The sequence below is a fragment of the Ranitomeya imitator genome, chromosome 6 (assembly GCF_032444005.1).
Source record: "Ranitomeya imitator isolate aRanImi1 chromosome 6, aRanImi1.pri, whole genome shotgun sequence".
NCBI lineage: Eukaryota > Metazoa > Chordata > Amphibia > Anura > Dendrobatidae > Ranitomeya > Ranitomeya imitator.
Window position 1 is genome coordinate 341,588,821 of NC_091287.1, and position 20,789 is coordinate 341,609,609.

General features: G+C 46.3%; 1 protein-coding gene across 2 annotated transcripts in view; it reads left to right on the plus strand.

Moving 5' to 3' along the window:
* LOC138642635 (probable 2-ketogluconate reductase) overlaps positions 1-20,103 on the plus strand; it is a 51,330-nt gene extending 31,227 nt beyond the window's left edge. Inside the window, exons 5-6 of one of the 2 annotated variants that reach the window (XM_069730912.1) lie at positions 19,365-19,461; positions 19,676-20,096. In XM_069730912.1, coding sequence (XP_069587013.1) covers positions 19,365-19,461; positions 19,676-19,832 — 254 coding nt within the window. In that variant the 3' untranslated portion in view covers positions 19,833-20,096. Of the gene's footprint in view, positions 1-19,364; positions 19,462-19,675 lie in introns of both variants that reach the window. The other variant, XM_069730913.1, reaches the window with a different exon arrangement.
* Positions 20,104-20,789: the final 686 nt, after the last annotated feature.

The following is a 20,789-nucleotide window of genomic DNA, read 5'->3' on the forward strand; positions in this document are numbered from 1 at the left end:
CTGCACACCTGATCCTATCCTAAACACAACTAAAAGCGGCTGTGGATTGCGCCTAACAACTACCTAGGCAACTCGGCACAGCCTAAGAAACTAGCTAGCCTGAAGATAGAAAAATAGGCCTGACTTGCCCCAGAGAAATTCCCCAAAGGAAAAGGCAGCCCCCCACATATAATGACTGTGAGTAAGATGAAAAGACAAAACGTAGGGATGAAATAGATTCAGCAAAGTGGGGCCCGATATTCTAGGACAGAGCGAGGACAGTAAAGCGAACTTTGCAGTCTACAAAAAACCCTAAAGCAAAACCACGCAAAGGGGGCAAAAAAAACCCACCGTGCCGAACTAACGGCACGGCGGTACACCCTTTGCGTCTCAGAGCTTCCAGCATAACAAAAGACAAGCTGGACAGAAAAAAAGCAACAAAAAAGCAAAAAGCACTTAGCTATACAGAGCAGCAGGTCACAGGAACAATCAGGAGAAGCTCAGATCCAACACTGAAACATTGACAAAGAGCAAGGATAGCAGCATCAGGCGGAGTTAAGTAATGAAGCAGTTAACGAGCTCACCAGAACACCTGAGGGAGGAAGCTCAGAAGCTGCAGTACCACTTGTGACCACAGGAGTGAATTCAGCCACAGAATTCACAACAGTACCCCCCCCTTGAGGAGGGGTCACCGAACCCTCACCAGAGCCCCCAGGCCGACCAGGATGAGCCGCATGAAAGGCACGAACAAGATCGGAAGCATGAACATCAGAGGCAAAAACCCAGGAATTATCTTCCTGAGCATAACCCTTCCATTTAACCAGATACTGGAGTTTCCGTCTAGAAACACGAGAATCCAAAATCTTCTCCACAATATACTCCAATTCCCCCTCCACCAAAACCGGGGCAGGAGGCTCAACAGATGGAACCATAGGTGCCACGTATCTCCGCAACAACGACCTATGGAATACATTATGTATGGAAAAGGAGTCTGGGAGGGTCAAACGAAAAGACACAGGATTGAGAACCTCAGAAATCCTATACGGACCAATAAAACGAGGTTTAAATTTAGGAGAGGAAACCTTCATAGGAATATGACGAGAAGATAACCAAACCAGATCCCCAACACGAAGTCGGGGACCCACACGGCGTCTGCGATTAGCGAAAAGTTGAGCTTTCTCCTGGGACAAGATCAAATTGTCCAGTACCTGAGTCCAGATCTGCTGCAATCTATCCACCACAGAATCCACACCAGGACAGTCCGAAGACTCAACCTGTCCTGAAGAGAAACGAGGATGGAACCCAGAATTGCAAAAAAATGGAGAAACCAAGGTAGCCGAGCTGGCCCGATTATTAAGGGCGAACTCAGCCAACGGCAAAAAGGACACCCAATCATCCTGGTCTGCAGAAACAAAACATCTCAGATATGTTTCCAAGGTCTGATTGGTTCGTTCGGTCTGGCCATTAGTCTGAGGATGGAAAGCCGAGGAAAAGGATAGGTCAATGCCCATCCTACCACAAAAGGCTCGCCAAAACCTTGAAACAAACTGGGAACCTCTGTCAGAAACAATATTCTCAGGAATGCCATGCAACCGAACCACATGCTGAAAGAACAAAGGTACCAAATCAGAGGAGGAAGGCAATTTAGCCAAGGGCACCAGATGGACCATTTTAGAAAAGCGATCACAGACCACCCAAATGACTGACATCTTTTGAGAAACGGGAAGGTCAGAAATGAAATCCATCGAAATATGTGTCCAAGGCCTCTTTGGGACCGGCAAGGGCAAAAGCAACCCACTGGCACGAGAACAGCAGGGCTTAGCCCTAGCACAAATCCCACAGGACTGCACAAAAGTACGTACATCCCGTGACAGAGATGGCCACCAGAAGGATCTAGCCACTAACTCTCTGGTACCAAAGATTCCAGGATGACCAGCCAACACCGAACAATGAATTTCAGAGATAAGTTTATTAGTCCACCTATCAGGGACGAACAGTTTCTCTGCTGGACAACGATCAGGTTTATTCGCCTGAAATTTTTGCAGCACCCGCCGCAAATCAGGGGAGATGGCAGACACAATGACTCCTTCCTTGAGGATACCCGCTGGCTCAGATAAACCCGGAGAGTCGGGCACAAAACTCCTAGACACAGCATCCGCCTTCACATTTTTAGAGCCCGGAAGGTACGAAATCACAAAGTCGAAGCGGGCAAAAAATAACGACCAACGGGCCTGTCTAGGATTCAAGCGCTTGGCAGACTCGAGATAAGTCAAGTTCTTATGATCAGTCAATACCACCACGCGATGCTTAGCTCCTTCAAGCCAATGACGCCACTCCTCGAATGCCCACTTCATGGCCAGCAACTCTCGATTGCCCACATCATAATTACGCTCAGCGGGCGAAAACTTCCTGGAAAAGAAAGCACATGGTTTCATCACTGAGCAATCAGAACCTCTCTGTGACAAAACCGCCCCTGCTCCAATCTCAGAAGCATCAACCTCGACCTGGAACGGAAGAGAAACATCTGGCTGACACAACACAGGGGCAGAACAAAAACGACGCTTCAACTCCTGAAAAGCTTCCACAGCAGCAGAAGACCAATTAACCAAATCAGCACCCTTCTTGGTCAAATCGGTCAATGGTTTGGCAATGCTAGAAAAATTACAGATGAAGCGACGATAAAAATTAGCAAAGCCCAGGAACTTTTGCAGACTTTTCAGAGATGTCGGCTGAATCCAATCCTGGATGGCTTGGACCTTAACTGGATCCATCTCGATAGTAGAAGGGGTAAAGATGAACCCCAAAAATGAAACTTTCTGCACACCGAAGAGACACTTTGATCCCTTCACAAACAAAGAATTAGCACGCAGGACCTGAAAAACTGTTCTGACCTGCTTCACATGAGACTCCCAATCATCCGAGAAGATCAAAATGTCATCCAAGTAAACAATCAGGAATTTATCCAGATACTCACGGAAGATGTCATGCATAAAGGACTGAAACACTGATGGAGCATTGGCAAGTCCGAATGGCATCACTAGATACTCAAAATGACCCTCGGGCGTATTGAATGCAGTTTTCCATTCATCTCCTTGCCTGATTCTCACCAGATTATACGCACCACGAAGATCTATCTTAGTGAACCAACTAGCCCCCTTAATCCGAGCAAACAAGTCAGATAACAATGGCAAGGGATACTGAAATTTAACAGTGATCTTATTAAGAAGGCGGTAATCAATACACGGTCTCAGCGAACCATCCTTCTTGGCTACAAAGAAGAACCCTGCTCCCAGTGGTGATGACGATGGGCGAATATGTCCCTTCTCCAGGGATTCCTTCACATAACTGCGCATAGCGGCGTGTTCGGGCACGGATAAATTAAATAATCGACCTTTAGGGAATTTACTACCAGGAATCAAATTGATAGCACAATCACAATCCCTATGCGGAGGTAGAGCATCGGACTTGGGCTCTTCAAATACATCCTGATAATCAGACAAGAACTCTGGGACCTCAGAAGGGGTGGATGACGAAATCGACAAAAATGGAACATCACCATGTACCCCCTGACAACCCCAGCTGGATACCGACATGGAATTCCAATCCAATACTGGATTATGGGTTTGTAGCCATGGCAACCCCAACACGACCACATCATGCAGATTATGCAACACCAGAAAGCGAATAACTTCCTGATGTGCAGGAGCCATGCACATGGTCAGCTGGGCCCAGTATTGAGGTTTATTCTTGGCCAAAGGTGTAGCATCAATTCCTCTCAATGGAATAGGACACCGCAAAGGCTCCAAGAAAAACCCACAACGTTTAGCATAATCCAAATCCATCAGATTCAGGGCAGCGCCCGAATCCACAAACGCCATGACAGAAAACGACGACAAAGAGCATATCAAGGTAATGGACAGAAGGAATTTGGACTGTACAGTACCAATGACGGCAGACCTAGCGGACCGCTTAGTGCGCTTAGGACAATAAAAATAGCATGAGTGGAATCACCACAGTAGAAACACAGACCATTCAGACGTCTGTATTCCTGCCGTTCAACTCTAGTCATAGTCCTATCGCACTGCATAGACTCAGGTTTAACCTCAGGCAGTACCGCCAAATGGTGCACAGATTTACGCTCGCGCAAGCGTCGACCGATCTGAATGGCCAAAGACAAAGACTCATTCAAACCAGCAGGCATAGGAAATCCCACCATGACATCCTTAAGAGCCTCAGAGAGACCCTTTCTGAACAAAGCTGCCAGCGCAGATTCATTCCACTGAGTGAGTACTGACCATTTCCTAAATTTCTGACAATATACTTCTATATCATCCTGACCCTGGCACAAAGCCAGCAAATTTTTCTCAGCCTGATCCACTGAATTAGGCTCATCGTACAGCAATCCGAGCGCCAGGAAAAACGCATCGACACTACTCAATGCAGGGTCTCCTGGCGCAAGAGAAAATGCCCAGTCTTGAGGGTCGCCGCGCAAAAAAGAAATAATAATCAAAACCTGTTGAATAGGATTACCAGAAGAATGAGGTTTCAAGGCCAGAAATAGCTTACAATTATTTTTGAAACTTAGAAACTTAGTTCTATCTCCAAAAAACAAATCAGGAATAGGAATTCTTGGTTCTAACATAGATTTCTGATCAATAGTATCTTGAATTTTTTGTACATTTATAACGAGATTATCCATTGAAGAGCACAGACCCTGAATATCCATGTCCACACCTGTGTCCAGAATCACCCAAATGTCTAGGGGAGAAAAAAAAAAAAGTGAACACAGAGCAGAAAAAAAAAAAAAAATGATGTCAGAACTTTTTCTTTCCCTCTATTGAGAATCATTAGTTTGGCTCCTTGTACTGTTATGTTTGCTAATGACAGGTGTTATGAAGGCAATCCAGAAACACAGTGTGCTTAGCGATCAGAGCGCACACAGTGATCTGACAAATACCCAAAAATACAAGAACGAGCTCTGAGACGTGGAAACTCTGTAGACTGCACACCTGATCCTATCCTAAACACAACTAAAAGCGGCTGTGGATTGCGCCTAACAACTACCTAGGCAACTCGGCACAGCCTAAGAAACTAGCTAGCCTGAAGATAGAAAAATAGGCCTGACTTGCCCCAGAGAAATTCCCCAAAGGAAAAGGCAGCCCCCCACATATAATGACTGTGAGTAAGATGAAAAGACAAAACGTAGGGATGAAATAGATTCAGCAAAGTGGGGCCCGATATTCTAGGACAGAGCGAGGACAGTAAAGCGAACTTTGCAGTCTACAAAAAACCCTAAAGCAAAACCACGCAAAGGGGGAAAAAAAAAACCACCGTGCCGAACTAACGGCACGGCGGTACACCCTTTGCATCTCAGAGCTTACAGCAAAACAAAAGACAAGCTGGACAGAAAAAAAGCAACAAAAAAGCAAAAAGCACTTAGCTATACAGAGCAGCAGGTCACAGGAACAATCAGGAGAAGCTCAGATCCAACACTGAAACATTGACAAGGAGCAAGGATAGCAGCATCAGGCGGAGTTAAGTAATGAAGCAGTTAACGAGCTCACCAGAACACCTGAGGGAGGAAGCTCAGAAGCTGCAGTACCACTTGTGACCACAGGAGTGAATTCAGCCACAGAATTCACAACACAGGTCATTCCGTGTGCTCTTAACCACCAGGTCCATTATTGTCCTGACCACCAGGTCATAACAGTACAGGTGGCCCAAAGTACTAATGCATCTCGATAGAGGGATAAGAGAAGTTCTGAGACCATTTTTTTTTCTTTGCAGTGTGTTTTGTCTCTATTTTCCCCTTTACCTCTGGGTGGTTCAGGACACAGGTGTAAACATGGACATTCAAGGTCTGTCCTCTTGGATGGATAATCTCACTACAAGGATACAAAACATTCAAGACTTTGTGGTTCAGAATCCGATGTCAGAGCCTAGGATTCCAATTCCTGATTTGTTTTTTGGTGATAGATCTAAGTTCTTGAATTTCAAAAATAATTGTAAATTGTTTCTTGCCTTGAAACCTCGCTCCTCAGGTGACCCTGTTCAACAAGTAAAGATCATTATTTCTTTGTTACGTGGTGACCCTCAAGACTGGGCATTTTCCCTTGCGCCAGGAGATCCGGCATTGCGAGATGTTGATGCGTTTTTCCTGGCGCTTGGATTGCTTTATGACGAACCTAATTCAGTGGATCAGGCAGAGAAAATCTTGCTGGCTCTGTGTCAGGGTCAGGATGAAGCGGAGATATATTGTCAGAAGTTTAGAAAGTGGTCTGTGCTCACTCAGTGGAATGAATGTGCCCTGGCAGCAATCTTCAGAAAGGGTCTCTCTGAAGCCCTTAAGGATGTCATGGTGGGGTTTCCCATGCCTGCTGGTCTGAATGAGTCTATGTCCTTGGCCATTCAGATCGATCGACGCTTGCGTGAGCGTAAAGCTGTGCACCATTTGGCGGTACTATCTGAGCATGGGCCTGAGCCTATGCAATGTGATATGACTTTGACCAGAGCTGAACAGCAAGAACACAGACGTCAGAATGGGCTATGTTTTTACTGTGGTGATTCCACTCATGCTATCTCCGATTGTCCTAAGCGCACTAAGCGGTTCGCTAGGTCTGCCATCATTGGTACGGTACAGTCTAAATTTCTATTGTCTGTTACTCTGATTTGCTCTTTGTCATCCTATTCTGTTATGGCATTTGTGGATTCAGGCGCTGCCCTGAATTTGATGGACTTGGAGTATGCTAGGCGCTGTGGTTTTTTCTTGGAGCCCTTGCAGTATCCTATTCCATTGAGAGGAATTGATGCTACGCCTTTGGCCAAGAATAAGCCTCAGTATTGGACCCAATTGACCATGTGCATGGCTCCTGCACATCAGGAGGATATCCGCTTTCTGGTGTTGCATAATCTGCATGATGTGGTCGTTTTGGGGTTGCCATGGCTACAGGTTCATAATCCAGTATTGGACTGGAAATCTATGTCTGTGTCCAGCTGGGGTTGCCAGGGGGTACATGGTGATGTTCCATTTTTGTCTATTTCGTCTTCCACTCCTTCTGAAGTTCCAGAGTTTTTGTCGGATTATCGGGATGTATTTGATGAGCCCAAATCCAGTGCCCTACCTCCTCATAGGGATTGCGATTGTGCAATTAATTTGATTCCTGGTAGTAAGTTTCCTAAGGGCCGATTGTTCAGTTTATCTGTGCCAGAACACGCCGCTATGCGGAGTTATATAAAGGAATCCTTGGAGAAAGGCCATATTCGCCCGTCGTCGTCACCGTTAGGAGCAGGGTTCTTTTTTGTGGCCAAGAAGGATGGTTCTTTGAGACCTTGTATTGATTACCGCCTTCTTAATAAAATTACAGTCAAATTTCAGTATCCTTTGCCGTTGCTGTCTGATTTGTTTGCTCGTATTAAAGGGGCTAGTTGGTTCACGAAGATAGATCTTCGAGGGGCGTATAATCTTGTGCGTATTAAACAAGGCGATGAATGGAAAACAGCATTTAATACGCCCGAGGGCCATTTTGAGTACCTGGTTATGCCATTCGGGCTTTCCAATGCTCCATCAGTATTTCAGTCCTTTATGCATGACATCTTCCGAGAGTACCTGGATAAATTCCTGATTGTGTATTTGGATGATATTTTGGTCTTTTCGGATGATTGGGAGTCTCATGTGAAGCAGGTCAGAATGGTGTTCCAGGTCCTTCGTGCAAATTCCTTGTTTGTGAAGGGGTCAAAGTGTCTCTTTGGAATTCAGAAGGTTTCATTTTTGGGGTTCATTTTTCCCCTTCTACTATCGAGATGGACCCTGTTAAAGTTCAGGCCATTTACGATTGGACTCAGCCGACATCTGTGAAGAGCCTGCAAAAGTTCCTGGGCTTTGCTAATTTTTATCGGCGCTTCATCGCTAATTTTTCTACTGTTGCTAAACCGTTGACTGATTTGAACACGAAGGGTGCTGATGTGGTCAATTGGTCTTCTGCGGCTGTAGAGGCTTTTCAGGAGTTGAAGCATCGTTTTTCTTCTGCCCCTGTGTTGTGCCAGCCAGATGTTTCGCTCCCGTTTCAGGTTGAGGTTGATGCTTCTGAGATTGGAGCAGGGGCTATTTTGTCGCAAAGAAGTTCTGAGGGCTCGGTGATGAAGCCATGTGCTTTCTTTTCTAGAAAGTTTTCGCCTGCTGAGCGTAACTATGATGTTGGTAATCGTGAATTGTTGGCCATGAAGTGGGCATTCGAGGAGTGGCGTCATTGGCTGGAAGGAGCCAAGCATCGCGTGGTGGTCTTGACAGATCACAAGAAGTTGACTTATCTTGAGTCTGCCAAACGGTTGAATCCGAGACGGGCTCGATGGTCATTATTTTTCTCCCGTTTTGATTTTGTGGTTTCGTATCTTCCGGGCTCTAAGAATGTGAAGGCTGATGGCCTGTCAAGGAGTTTTGTGCCTGACTCTCCAGGTGTTCCTGAGCCGGCTGGTATTCTCAAAGAGGGGGTAATTTTGTCTGCCATCTCCCCTGATTTGCGGAGGGTGCTGCAAAAATTTCAGGCTGATAGACCTGACCGTTGCCCAGCGGAGAAACTGTTTGTCCCTGATAGATGGACTAGTAGAGTTATCTCTGAGATTCATTGTTCAGTGTTGGCTGGGCATCCTGGAATCTTTGGTACCAGAGATTTGGTGGCTAGATCCTTCTGGTGGCCGTCTTTGTCGCGGGATGTGCGTTCTTTTGTGCAGTCCTGTGGGACTTGTGCTCGGGCTAAGCCCTGCTGTTCTCGTGCCAGTGGGTTGCTTTTGCCCTTGCCGGTCCCGAAGAGGCCCTGGACGCATATTTCTATGGATTTTATTTCGGATCTCCCCGTCTCTCAAAAGATGTCGGTCATTTGGGTGGTTTGTGATCGCTTTTCTAAGATGGTCCATTTGGTACCTTTGTCTAAATTGCCTTCCTCCTCTGATTTGGTGCCATTATTTATTCGGTCGTCCATGACAGCACTACGGAGAGAGGGGATCCGCCCTTCAGGAACAGGAAACCTACAGATACATAAGGGCGGCACCTCTCCCCACGCATCAGTTGGTTTCCTGTTCCTGGAGGACAGGATTCCCTACAGATTTTCTTCAGTTTCTCCTATTAAGCACCCAGGCCGGCTGTCCGACCCAGGTAGCGAGGGGGTCTCCTACCTCGGGCAGTGCGGGTCCCTGGAAGCGCCACGGTGGGCCCAGGTAGGGCTCCACGTCAGTGAGCGGTGCAGAGGCGAGCGGCGTCCAGAGGAGGCTGTCTCTGCGGTCAGAGGTGAGTATGTTCCCCCCCTTCCCCCCGGGGTCCATTCGCTCCCGTGCCCTGACTCCCTACCTCGGGTCCCATCCGGGCAGCGCAGGCTCCGGGAATGCCCTCCGCACTCCTTTGGGATCGGGGCGGATTCGGGTGCCGGCCTCCGCCGCGATCGCTGCACTGCTGGGGCCATGTGGGCTTCGGTATGGCGGCGTGCGGCTGGAGGATCCGGCGACGCCGTCCCCGGCTTCCAGGAGCGTCGCTCACCGCTCTAGCCGTTTCCGGAAGTGATGCGGCGAGGGGGCGGAGCCAGGACCGGAAGTCGGACGCCGGCCAGCTTCAGCTGGAAGCGCCGCGTCCTGCTTGTGATGGGAGCGGAGGGGGAGGAGCGCTCAGGGGCGGGGGAGGATGGAGCAGGGTCAGGTGCAGGGGGGAGAGTAATTACTGACCATATACACCTGCACATGTTCCGGCGGGGGAAGGCTATATATAGCTAATTAAGATTGCTGCAGAGCTGCTTATGGCCATCTGCAGCTATGGAGGTGCCAGAAGCTGCCGTTGGTCTGCTGGAGCAGGAGCAGGACCGATCCTCAGAGACCCTTGCAAACCCCCAGCAGAAGACCCGCGGACGCAGTAATCAGGCCAGTCGCATTTCAAGACAGAAGGATCTGGACCGACCCCCCAGTGATCCGGTACGTACCGCTACTGCCTGGGTAAGAGATCTTCGTGAATGTACCCTGATGCAGTCTTTTCCTATGTTTATTTCCGTAGGGGAAAAAAAGCGCTGGTAAATAAAAAAACAAGGAGTGCGCGCTATGCGCTTGCCCTTTGCCAGACGCCTACCCTAAAAGACTTTGTCAGTCGTGTGTGCGGCAGACAGTAGGAAATAGTTGATTAGGATACTATATAGCGGTAGCACCGGATAAGTGACATAGCCTTTTCTCTGCTCCCATAGGTGGCGGAGGAGTCTCCCGATTTCACTTCAAATCTTAGGGAGATTATCAGGAAGGAGGTGAAGGATTCCCTGAAATCCCTATCCCGGGCAGAGCCTTCCAAAAGAAGAAGGGAGCCTAGCGCCTCAAATTCAGATTCGTCCGCTGGCCCAAGTAGGGAGATTGATTCAGACGCCTCTGTCTCCTCAGCGTCCTCTTCGGAAGAAGAGTCTAATCGTTTCTATTTCCCGTTGGACCAAATGGACAAACTAATTAGATCAGTTAGATCCACCATGGGGGTGGCGGACGAAAGGCCAGAGCCTAATGTTTGGTGGTCTGGACCCTAAAAAACGAAGGTCCTTTCCGCTTAATGACAAAGTGCAGAACCTCATCAAACGAGAATGGAAGAAGCCGGAGAAAAAAGGCTCTTTTCCACCGGCCTTCAAACGAAGATACCCCTTTGAGGACCCCATGGTGAACACCTGGCATAAGGCGCCAAAATTAGACGCGGCAGTGTCTAAGGCATCTAAGAAATCATCTATCCCCTTTGATGACATGGCTTCCCTAAAAGATCCTCTAGATAAAAAGGCTGACTCGTTCCTGAAAGGGACTTGGGAAATGTCGGCTGGTGCCTTGAGACCTGCTGTGGCTGCGACATGCGCAGCCAGATCGATGATGGTCTGGCTGGATCAGCTAGGGTCTAAATTAGAAGAAGGTGTTTCCAGAGATTCCATGTTGAAATTCCTGCCAACAATCCAAAATGCCGCTGCCTTTCTCGCAGACGCTTCTGCGGATTCGGCAAGAATGACGGCTAGAGCGGCAGGATTATCAAACGCAGGACGCAGGGCCCTATGGCTGAAATGTTGGCCGGGTGACCTTCAATCCAGATCCCGTCTGTGCTCTATCCCATGCGAAGTGGAATACCTGTTTGGGCCAGTCCTAGATGAGCTACTAGAGAAAGCCGGAGATGAAAAGAAGAAGTTTCCTAATCTTCCAACTACCTCTTACAGGCGCCCCTTCGCAGGGAAAAGATTCTTTCGGAAGAGACCGGCCAGAGATCTGAGCAGATGGGACGAAAAAAAGAAGAGAGGTACTGGGTTCATGTTTGGTGGAGCACGTCAGGAGCCACCCCGTGAAATCAAAAAACCACCCCAATGACTAGTCGCCCCGGTGGGAGGTAGACTATCTGCCTTCTACCCGGCCTGGTCCAAGATCTCCAGTAGTGATTGGATATTGGGGTTGATAGCTACGGGTCTGCGGCTAGAATTCTCCTCTATCCCTCAGAACTTCTTCAGAATCACCCCTCTCAGATCCTCTCCAGCAGAACAGGCGGCCCTGGAAGCGGAAGTTCACAATCTGCTCAATAAAAATGTCCTATCTGAGGTTCCGGAAGGAGAACAGGGTAGTGGATTCTACTCTCCTCTATTCCTGATAAGTAAACCAGACGGCTCCTTCAGAACAATCATTAACCTTAGAGCACTGAATAATTTTCTGACCGTTCAACCATTTAAAATGGAAACTATAAACACCGCAATAAAGCTGCTGTTTAAAAACTGCTTTATGGTAGTATTGGATTTGAAGGACGCCTATTACCATATCCCTATTTATGCAGGTCACCAACGATACCTGAGGGTGGCGGTACGGTTGGATGGGGTAGTAAAACACTTCCAGTATAGGGCCCTTCCCTTTGGGATTTCGGTCGCCCCTCGGGTATTTACCAAAGTAATGGCGGAAGTTATGGCACACCTGCATGAGTCCAACATTCTAATAATCCCCTACCTGGACGATCTCCTTATCGTAGGTAAAACAGCGGATCACTGTCTAGAACAGTTACATAAAGTGATGTCGGCTCTAGAGCGTCTGGGGTGGATGCTAAACGTTAAAAAATCACGGTTACAGCCCATGACGGTGCAGCGATTTTTGGGCCTGACCCTGGATTCCCAGGTTCAGGAATGCCGTTTGCCTCAAGAAAAAATTGATCGCCTGCACCTTCAAGTGCTGAATGCCTCTAAAAACCCCACCATGTTCCTACGAAAAGCCATGTCTCTGCTAGGCTCTCTCTCGTCCTGTATTCCAGCGGTCCGATGGGCTCAGTATCATACGAGGATACTTCAGGGCGAGGTACTGTTGCATAAAAAAAGGTTGGGGGGGTGTCTAGAAAGTCTGCTGACCCTATCCCAAGACGCTATTGTATCCCTCGGTTGGTGGTTGGACCAAGAGAATCTGTCCACAGGGGTCCCCTGGGAATATAATATAACTCGCGTTGTCACCTCGGACGCTAGTCCTTCTGGGCGGGGGGCTCACATGGGTGATACATTGGTCCAGGGGCTTTGGGATCGTGATCAGATGGAGATGTCTTCCAATCTAAAGGAGTTAACGGCTGTGTAGCAGGCGGTTAAAACACTCCTTGTCTGTCTACAGGGCCACCACGTGCGGATATTCTCGGACAATCGAGTCACCGTGGCATACATAAATCACCAAGGCGGGACTCGTTCCAGATCCCTGATGTGTGTAGCAGATAGTCTGTTTCATCTAGCAGAGCAACATCTTCTCTCGTTGACGGCTCTACACATAAAAGGGGCAGAAAACACTACAGCGGATTTCTTAAGTCGCAACACATTAAGGCAGGGAGAGTGGTCCCTGAACGGCACCATCTTCGACCTTATCGTGGGAAGGTGGGGACAACCAAAGGTAGACCTGTTTGCCACAAAAGAAAACAGGAAAGTGGCACAATTCTGCTCTCTGAACCCCAGAGAAAATCCCCTGGCAGTAGACGCCCTCCTCATAAACTGGAACTTCAGGCTAGCCTACGCCTTTCCTCCCCTGTCTCTACTTCCTCTGGTGGTGAGGAAAATCAGGAAGGACAAAGCCACAGTAATATTAATTGCCCCCTTCTGGCCCAGAAGGACGTGGTTTCCATGCCTGAGGGCTATGTCGATGTCCGATCCATGGGTCTTGCCAGACGTTCCGGATCTCCTATCCCAGGGCCCAGTCTACCATCCTCGAGCGGTTGGCCTTCATCTGACGGCGTGGATTTTGAGCGGGCGCTGCTAAAAGATAGGGGGTTCTCGCCGGCCCTCATTAACACGCTGCTGAAAAGCAGGAAAGTAATAACCACAAAAATCTATGTCAGAATCTGGAAGAGATTTCTTCAGAACTCGGGGGTAATAGCTGGTCAGTCAATACCAATAGACCAGATCTTGGAATTCTTACAAAGGGGGTTAGATATGGGGTTATCCCCAAATACTCTTAAGGTGCAGGTATCAGCCTTGGGGGCCCTCTTTGGCTGCAACATCGCTGAGAATCACTGGGTCAGCAGATTCATCAGGGCAACAAAACGGTCTAGGCCAATTGTGAAGAATAGAGTCATGCCTTGGGACCTGAACCTAGTCCTCTCAGCCTTGACAGAGGCCCCATTTGAGCCAATTACTTCAGCCTCTATTAAAAATCTATCCCTTAAAGTAGCCTTCCTAGTGGCCATAACATCGGCGCGTAGGATAGGCGACATCCAAGCATTATCCAGGGTTCCCCCTTACATGCAGCTTAGGGATGATAGAGTGATACTATCCCCTGATCCAGCATATCTCCCTAAGGTAGTGTCCAGTTTCCACAGAACACAGGAAATAGTCCTTCCATCTTTCCTCCCCAATCCTACCAACGATAAGGAAAGGAAGTTACACACTTTAGATGTAAGAAGATGTATCCTGCAGTATCTAGCGGTAACTGATCCCTGGAAGTTAGATAATGCCCTATTCGTGTCCTATCAGGGTAGTAGGAAAGGGCATAGAGCATCGAAGTCTACTCTAGCTAGATGGATCAGGGAGGCTATCTCGCTGGCTTATATCTCAAAGGGCAAGCCGGCGCCTGAAGGTCTTAAAACGCATTCCACTAGAGCTATGGCGGCTTCGTGGGCGGAAAGATTGGAGGTGTCGATCGACCAGATTTGTAAGGCTGCTACTTGGTCTTCTCCAAACACTTTCTATAACCATTATAGATTGAACCTGGGTGCCTCCTCTGACCTCTCTTTTGGTGTAAGGGTGCTACAAGCTGTAGTCCCTCCCTAGTTAGTTACTCTCTGTAATTCTCTCCGTAGTGCTGTCATGGACGACCGAATAAAGTCTTAGTTACTCACCGGTTAACGGTGTTTTTCGGAGTCCATGACAGCACCTGTACATACCCTCCCGTCTTCTTAAAGTTCTGGGTGTACACCTCTTCCTTTATTTATATATAATTCACGGGTAGTGAATAGTTAATATTGTATTATTGTTTATTGTGTATGCTATTAACCTTGGTGGTCCTCTTGTGCTCTGTAAACCAACTGATGCGTGGGGAGAGGTGCCGCCCTTATGTATCTGTAGGTTTCCTGTTCCTGAAGGGCGGATCCCCTCTCTCCGTAGTGCTGTCATGGACTCCGAAAAACACCGTTAACCGGTGAGTAACTAAGACTTTTTCCAGCATGTGGTTCGTTTACATGGTATCCCGGAGAACATCGTTTCTGACAGAGGTTCCCAGTTTGTTTCAAGGTTTTGGCAATCCTTTTGTGCTAGGATGGGCATTGATTTGTCTTTTTCCTCGGCTTTCCATCCTCAGACAAATGGCCAAACCGAACGAACTAATCAATCTTTGGAAACATATCTGAGATGCTTTGTTTCTGCTGATCAGGATGATTGGGTGTCCTTTTTGCCGTTGGCTGAGTTCGCCCTTAATAATCGGGCCAGCTCGGCTACTTTGGTTTCGCCGTTTTTCTGCAATTCTGGTTTCCATCCTCGTTTCTCTTCAGGGCAGGTTGAGTCTTCAGACTGTCCTGGTGTAGATACTGTGGTGGATAGGTTGCAGCAGATTTGGACTCATGTGGTGGACAATTTGACATTGTCCCAGGAGAAGGCTCAACGTTTCGCTAACCGCCGGCGCTGTGTGGGGCCCCGACTTCGTGTTGGGGATTTGGTTTGGTTGTCGTCTCGTTATGTTCCTATGAAGGTTTCATCTCCTAAGTTTAAGCCTCGTTTCATTGGTCCATATAAGATTTCTGAGGTTATCAATCCTGTGTCATTTCGTTTGGCCCTTCCTGCTTCTTTTGCCATCCATAATGTGTTCCATAGGTCGTTATTGCGGAGATACGTGGCGCCTGTGGTTCCATCCGTTGATCCTCCTGCCCCGGTGTTAGTTGAGGGGGAGTTGGAGTATGTGGTGGAGAAGATTTTGGATTCTCGTGTTTCGAGACGGAAACTCCAGTACCTGGTCAAGTGGAAGGGTTATGGTCAGGAAGATAATTCCTGGGTTTTTGCCTCTGATTTTCATGCTGCCGATCTGGTTCGTGCCTTTCATTTGGCTCATCCTGGTCGGCCTGGGGGCTCTGGTGAGGGTTCGGTGACCCCTCCTCAAGGGGGGGTACTGTTGTGAATTCTGTTGTCGGGCTCCCTCCTGTGGTCATGAATGGTACTTCGGCTGGTTCTGTCCATGGACTTCCTCTGGTGGGTGTTTCTGAGTTTCACAGGTGACGAGGTTAATTCGTTAGCTGCTGCTCTATTTAACTCCACTTAGATCTTTGCTCCATGCCACCTGTCAATGTTCCAGTATTGGTCTGTTCACTCCTGGATCGTTCTTGTGACCTGTCTTCCCATCAGAAGCTAAGTTCCAGCTTGTATTTCTTTGGTTTGCTATTTTTCTGTCCAGCTTGCTATTTAATTTGTTGTCTTGCTTGCTGGAAGCTCTGGGACGCAGAGGGAGCACCTCCGCACCGTGAGTCGGTGCGGAGGGTCTTTTTGCGCCCTCTGCGTGGTCTTTTTGTAGGTTTTTGTGCTGACTGCAAAGTAACCTTTCCTATCCTCGGTCTGTTCAGTAAGTCGGGCCTCACTTTGCTAAATCTATTTCATCTCTGTGTTTGTATTTTCATCTTTACTCACAGTCATTATATGTGGGGGGCTGCCTTTTCCTTTGGGGAATTTCTCTGAGGCAAGGTAGGCTTTATTTTTCTATCTTCAGGGCTAGCTAGTTTCTTAGGCTGTGCCGAGTTGCATAGGGAGCGTTAGGCGCAATCCACGGCTATTTCTAGTGTGTTTGATAGGTTTAGGGATTGCGGTCAGCAGAGTTCCCACGTCCCAGAGCTCGTCCTTATTATCAGTAACTATCAGGTCATTCCATGTGCTCTTAACCACCAGGTCCATTATTGTCCTGACCACCAGGTCATAACACATCCCTACTAAATCAACTATAGGGGCCTTTTTCGTTTAACATAAGCTCTGGAGACAGATTCTCATGTAGATCTGTGTCCTGCCCACAGTTCTTAACAACTTATTTGCATACAATAAAAACCTAGATTTTTTCTGGAATTAGACATCAGATCGCAGATATCAAGGTATAATTTTATTCAAGTTTCTATGACCAACATGCCCATATAGATGGCTAAGGAGGGGTTGATCCTACGGACATATTCCCTTTAATCGCACCCACTAGCCTCCGGATATAGGTGCAAAGATTGGGAATTTCCTTAGCTTAGCTAGATGTCTGAGGAGTACAATATATGAATCTACAACGTCATGCAGTTTAATGGAGAAATATACAATACAACAATAACATAAATAACGGCCACATAAAGAACAATGCATACATAAAAGGAGTTATCTGGTACTTGATATTTATTAGCTATCTTTAGGCTAGGTCATCAACATATGACTTGCGACATCAGGCACACTCAACGACAGCTGCTACCGGTGTTAATGGTGGTCAGATGTGCTCTGTATAAAGGCCGTGTTCAGGCACGGCACATTCGCCCCTTTTTGAATGAATAGGGGTGGATGGGCAATACCCCACTGTGGCCACTATACAGATGACGGAGCTGTTCTTGATGACATATCCTAAGGATAGGCCATCGATAAAAAATTAAAAGCTAAACCTCTTAAATATAAATTGAGGAAATGCTTGACAATTAACAGGCTGGTGTGTTACAGATGAAGCAACATCTTAAAGTCATAGTACTGAAAAATCTCTAAAGTAAAATTATACAGTATCCAGGTATCTTCAGCCACTTCACTACACTAACTGCACAATTATTAGGAAAGTGAGTATTTTCACCATGTCATCGTTTTATGCAGATTTTGCAACCCCAAGCTGTATAAACTTGCATGCTTATTGGATGAAGCAGATCGGGTGATGTGTATTTGTGTAATGAAGGAGGATGTGGCCTAAGCATACAACACCTTTATCCAGGTGTGTAGAATTATTAAGCTTGTTTTCCTCAGGAAAAATGGGCCAAAGAGATTAAACATGTAACGTTTTTTGCTCCCGGCGGCCCGCCACAACACGGCGAAACCATCGCACGACAGTTGCGACGTGTGTCAATGCGTCGCAATGCGTCGCTAATGTTAGACTATGGGGCAAAAACGCATCCTGGAGACAACTTTGCAGGATGCGTTTTTACCCATAAACGACGCATTGCGACGTATTGAAAAAAACGCTAGTGTGAAAGTAGCCTTACGTGCCAAAGATTTGAGATGAATCAACCATGAAGCAACCAGAAACCCATTATCCTCCAGTGCTGTCATATTCCAGAACTTCAAACTACCTGGAGTGTCAAGAAGTACAAGGTGTTTAGTGCTCAGAGACCTGGCAAAGGAAAGGGAGGGTTGAAACCCGATCACCACTAAGCAATAAACAGAAGTTGAAAAGTCAAGATTGGGCTAAGAAATATCTGAAAAAATATTTTACAAAGGTTTTACGGATTGAAGAGATGAGAGTGAGTCTTGACGGACCAGATGGATGGGCCCCTCACTGGATCAGTAACTGGCACAGACCTCCACTTCGACTCAGATGTTTGCATGGTGAAGGTGAGATACTGCTATTGGCTGGTATTATTAGAGATTAGCTAGTTGGATCTTTCTAGGACTAAGATTGAATCAAAATAAACTCACAAACCTAATGCCAGCCTTTAGATTACTTTCTTCACGCAGTGGTACAGGAAAAAGACTGCGTCTTTCAAGAAAACCACAATTCTTATACAGGACAATGCTCCATCTCATGCATCAAAGTGATCCTCTGCTTGGCTAGATAGTAAAGGCCTTAAAGATGAAAGAATAATGACATAGCTCCTTCCTCACCAGACCTAAACCATATTGAAAACTTGTGGGCTCTTCTTAAATGGGAGATTTACAGTGAAGGAAAAATGTACACCTCTCTGAACAGTGCATGGAGGCTGTGGTTGGTGATGCCCAAAAAGTTGATTGTCAAGGGACACTGCCAGACCCCACGGATGGAAGACTCATGACTGTTATTGAAAAGAAGGGTAGCTATATTAATTACTATTTTTTTTAAATGTCAGAAATTATTTTTTGTACATTTTGAGTTGTTAGGTTATTATTCTCACTGAAAGAAATCCCTCAGTGACCTGTCCCCTAGTTTCCATAATGAATATTATACAGGGTGGGCCATTTATATGGATACACCTAAATAAATTGGGAATGGTTGGTGATATCAACTTCCTGTTTGTGGCACATTAGAATATGGGAGGGGAAAAACTTGTCAGGATGGGTGGTGACCATGGAGGCCATTTTGAAGTCGGCCATTTTGGATCCAACTTTATTTTTTTCAATGGGAAGAGGGTCATGTGACATCAAACTTATTGAGAATTTCACAAGAAAAACAATCGTGTGCTTCATTTTAACATAACTTTATTCTTTCGTGAGTTATTTACAAGTTTATGACCACTTATAAAATGTGTTCAAAGTGCTGCCCATTGTGTTGGATTGTCAATGCAACCCTCTTCTCCCACTCTTGACACCCTGATAGCAACACCGCAGAAGAAATGCTAGCACAGGCTTCCAGTATCCGTTGTTTCAGATTCTGCACATCTCGTATCTTCACAGCATAGACAATTGCCTTCAGATGACCCCAAAGATAAAAGTCTAAGGGGGCCAGATTGGGAGACTTTGGTGGCCATTCAACTGGCCCATGACAACCAATCTACTTTCCAGGAAACTGTTCTTGCTAGAGAAAAAAAAATTGTCTCCACTAAGATGGCGCTGGCCACGCCTGCGCAGTAGCATCTATCGGCGACAACAGAAAAGGACTGGACAGTGGGTTTCCGAAGAGTTGAGCGATTAGGTTTTCTTTTTTTATTTTACATTTAGAACTAGGAGTTGTATGTAAATCAAATATTCACAAGTTGGGGACTGCCTGTATATTCTTAAATTATTTTTCAGGTCAGGTGATTGACCAAGATGCACTGGTAGATGCTTTGAACAATGGAATAATTAAGGCTGCTGCTTTAGATGTCACATACCCAGAACCATTGCCAAGGTAAGATTCCTGAACTAACCAAATCTACACTGACCACACCAACAACAATGAAGGGAAATGATGATAATTTATTAATGTAGCCCCTTTGTAAATATATTACAACTTTTCACTTTGGGCATTTACAGTAAAACCAGTGATACTGTTCGATATAGTTTAAAAAAAGTTTTATAAGTGTTACAAATTACAGTTTAAAGATTTTACTTTTTTTCTCCAGAGATCATCCATTGCTGACAGCAAAGAATATTATTATTACACCGCATAGTGGAAATGCAACAGATAAGACAAGAAGAAGAATTGCTGAAAAAATTGTAAAAAATGCGTCTGACATCCTTAAAGGTTTACCCATATCAGACATAGTGGCAGCTCAATGACATGTATGTTCAGTGTGAACAGTACCTGTAACGCTGATCATAGTAGTACAGCACTGCTTGACAGTTCCACATGGATCTTTTCTATTAAAAGAGGACATTTCAGCTGATAATTCTGCCTCCTGTATTTCCACTTCTGCCCCTTTTATTAGGCCTTAACCAATGAGAGACTTATGATTAAAATCAGAAATATTTTTTACACTTAATGAGTTAATGTACTGCAATTTAAAAGCATTCTCTTAATTAATTCTCAAAATACAAATAAATGATAATCAATAACAAAAGATCTGCAAACTCCCGTCAAAGTAAAATGTTTTACTCACTACACATGCACAATGTTTTGACCCTTCAGGGGTCAATTTTACCCTTTTCAATCAAAATCCTCAGTGGAAAATTATATGAGAGCCTCAACCTGAAATATTTAGTTGGCTTGTGTCTCACATTTCCTAATGGCCTGTATTCTGACTCCATAAATAAGCAGCACGCGTAGGGCGCTGTGAGACACCGTTTCTAGGCAGTACTCACACGTAGATAGTTTTAACTTAGCTGTAGGAGGCACATACGATGATTGCAGAAGGAGATTTACTTTTCAGCTTAATTCTTGAAGATATGCACACATACAGCAGGTAAAATAAGACTTCAGAAACAGGACTGCATTCAGAAGAGCTTCTATGATAGCTGATAGACAGTGAATGAAGAAGAAGGGAGGGATTACTGACATCAGAGCTACATCAGAGAGAGAGGAAGGACAAACTTCAAAAGAAAGAAAACTTTATTGCATAGCTCCCAACTGTCCCTCATTGTGCGGGACTGTCCCGGTTTTGATGCTGTGCCCCGCTGTCCAGCACGGGACGCTCTGCTTCCCGCAGAGAGCAGGAAAAGTGTTGTGAATTCTGTTGTCAAGCTCCCTCCTGTGGTCATGAATGGTACTTCGGCTGGTTCTGTCCATGGGCTTCCTCT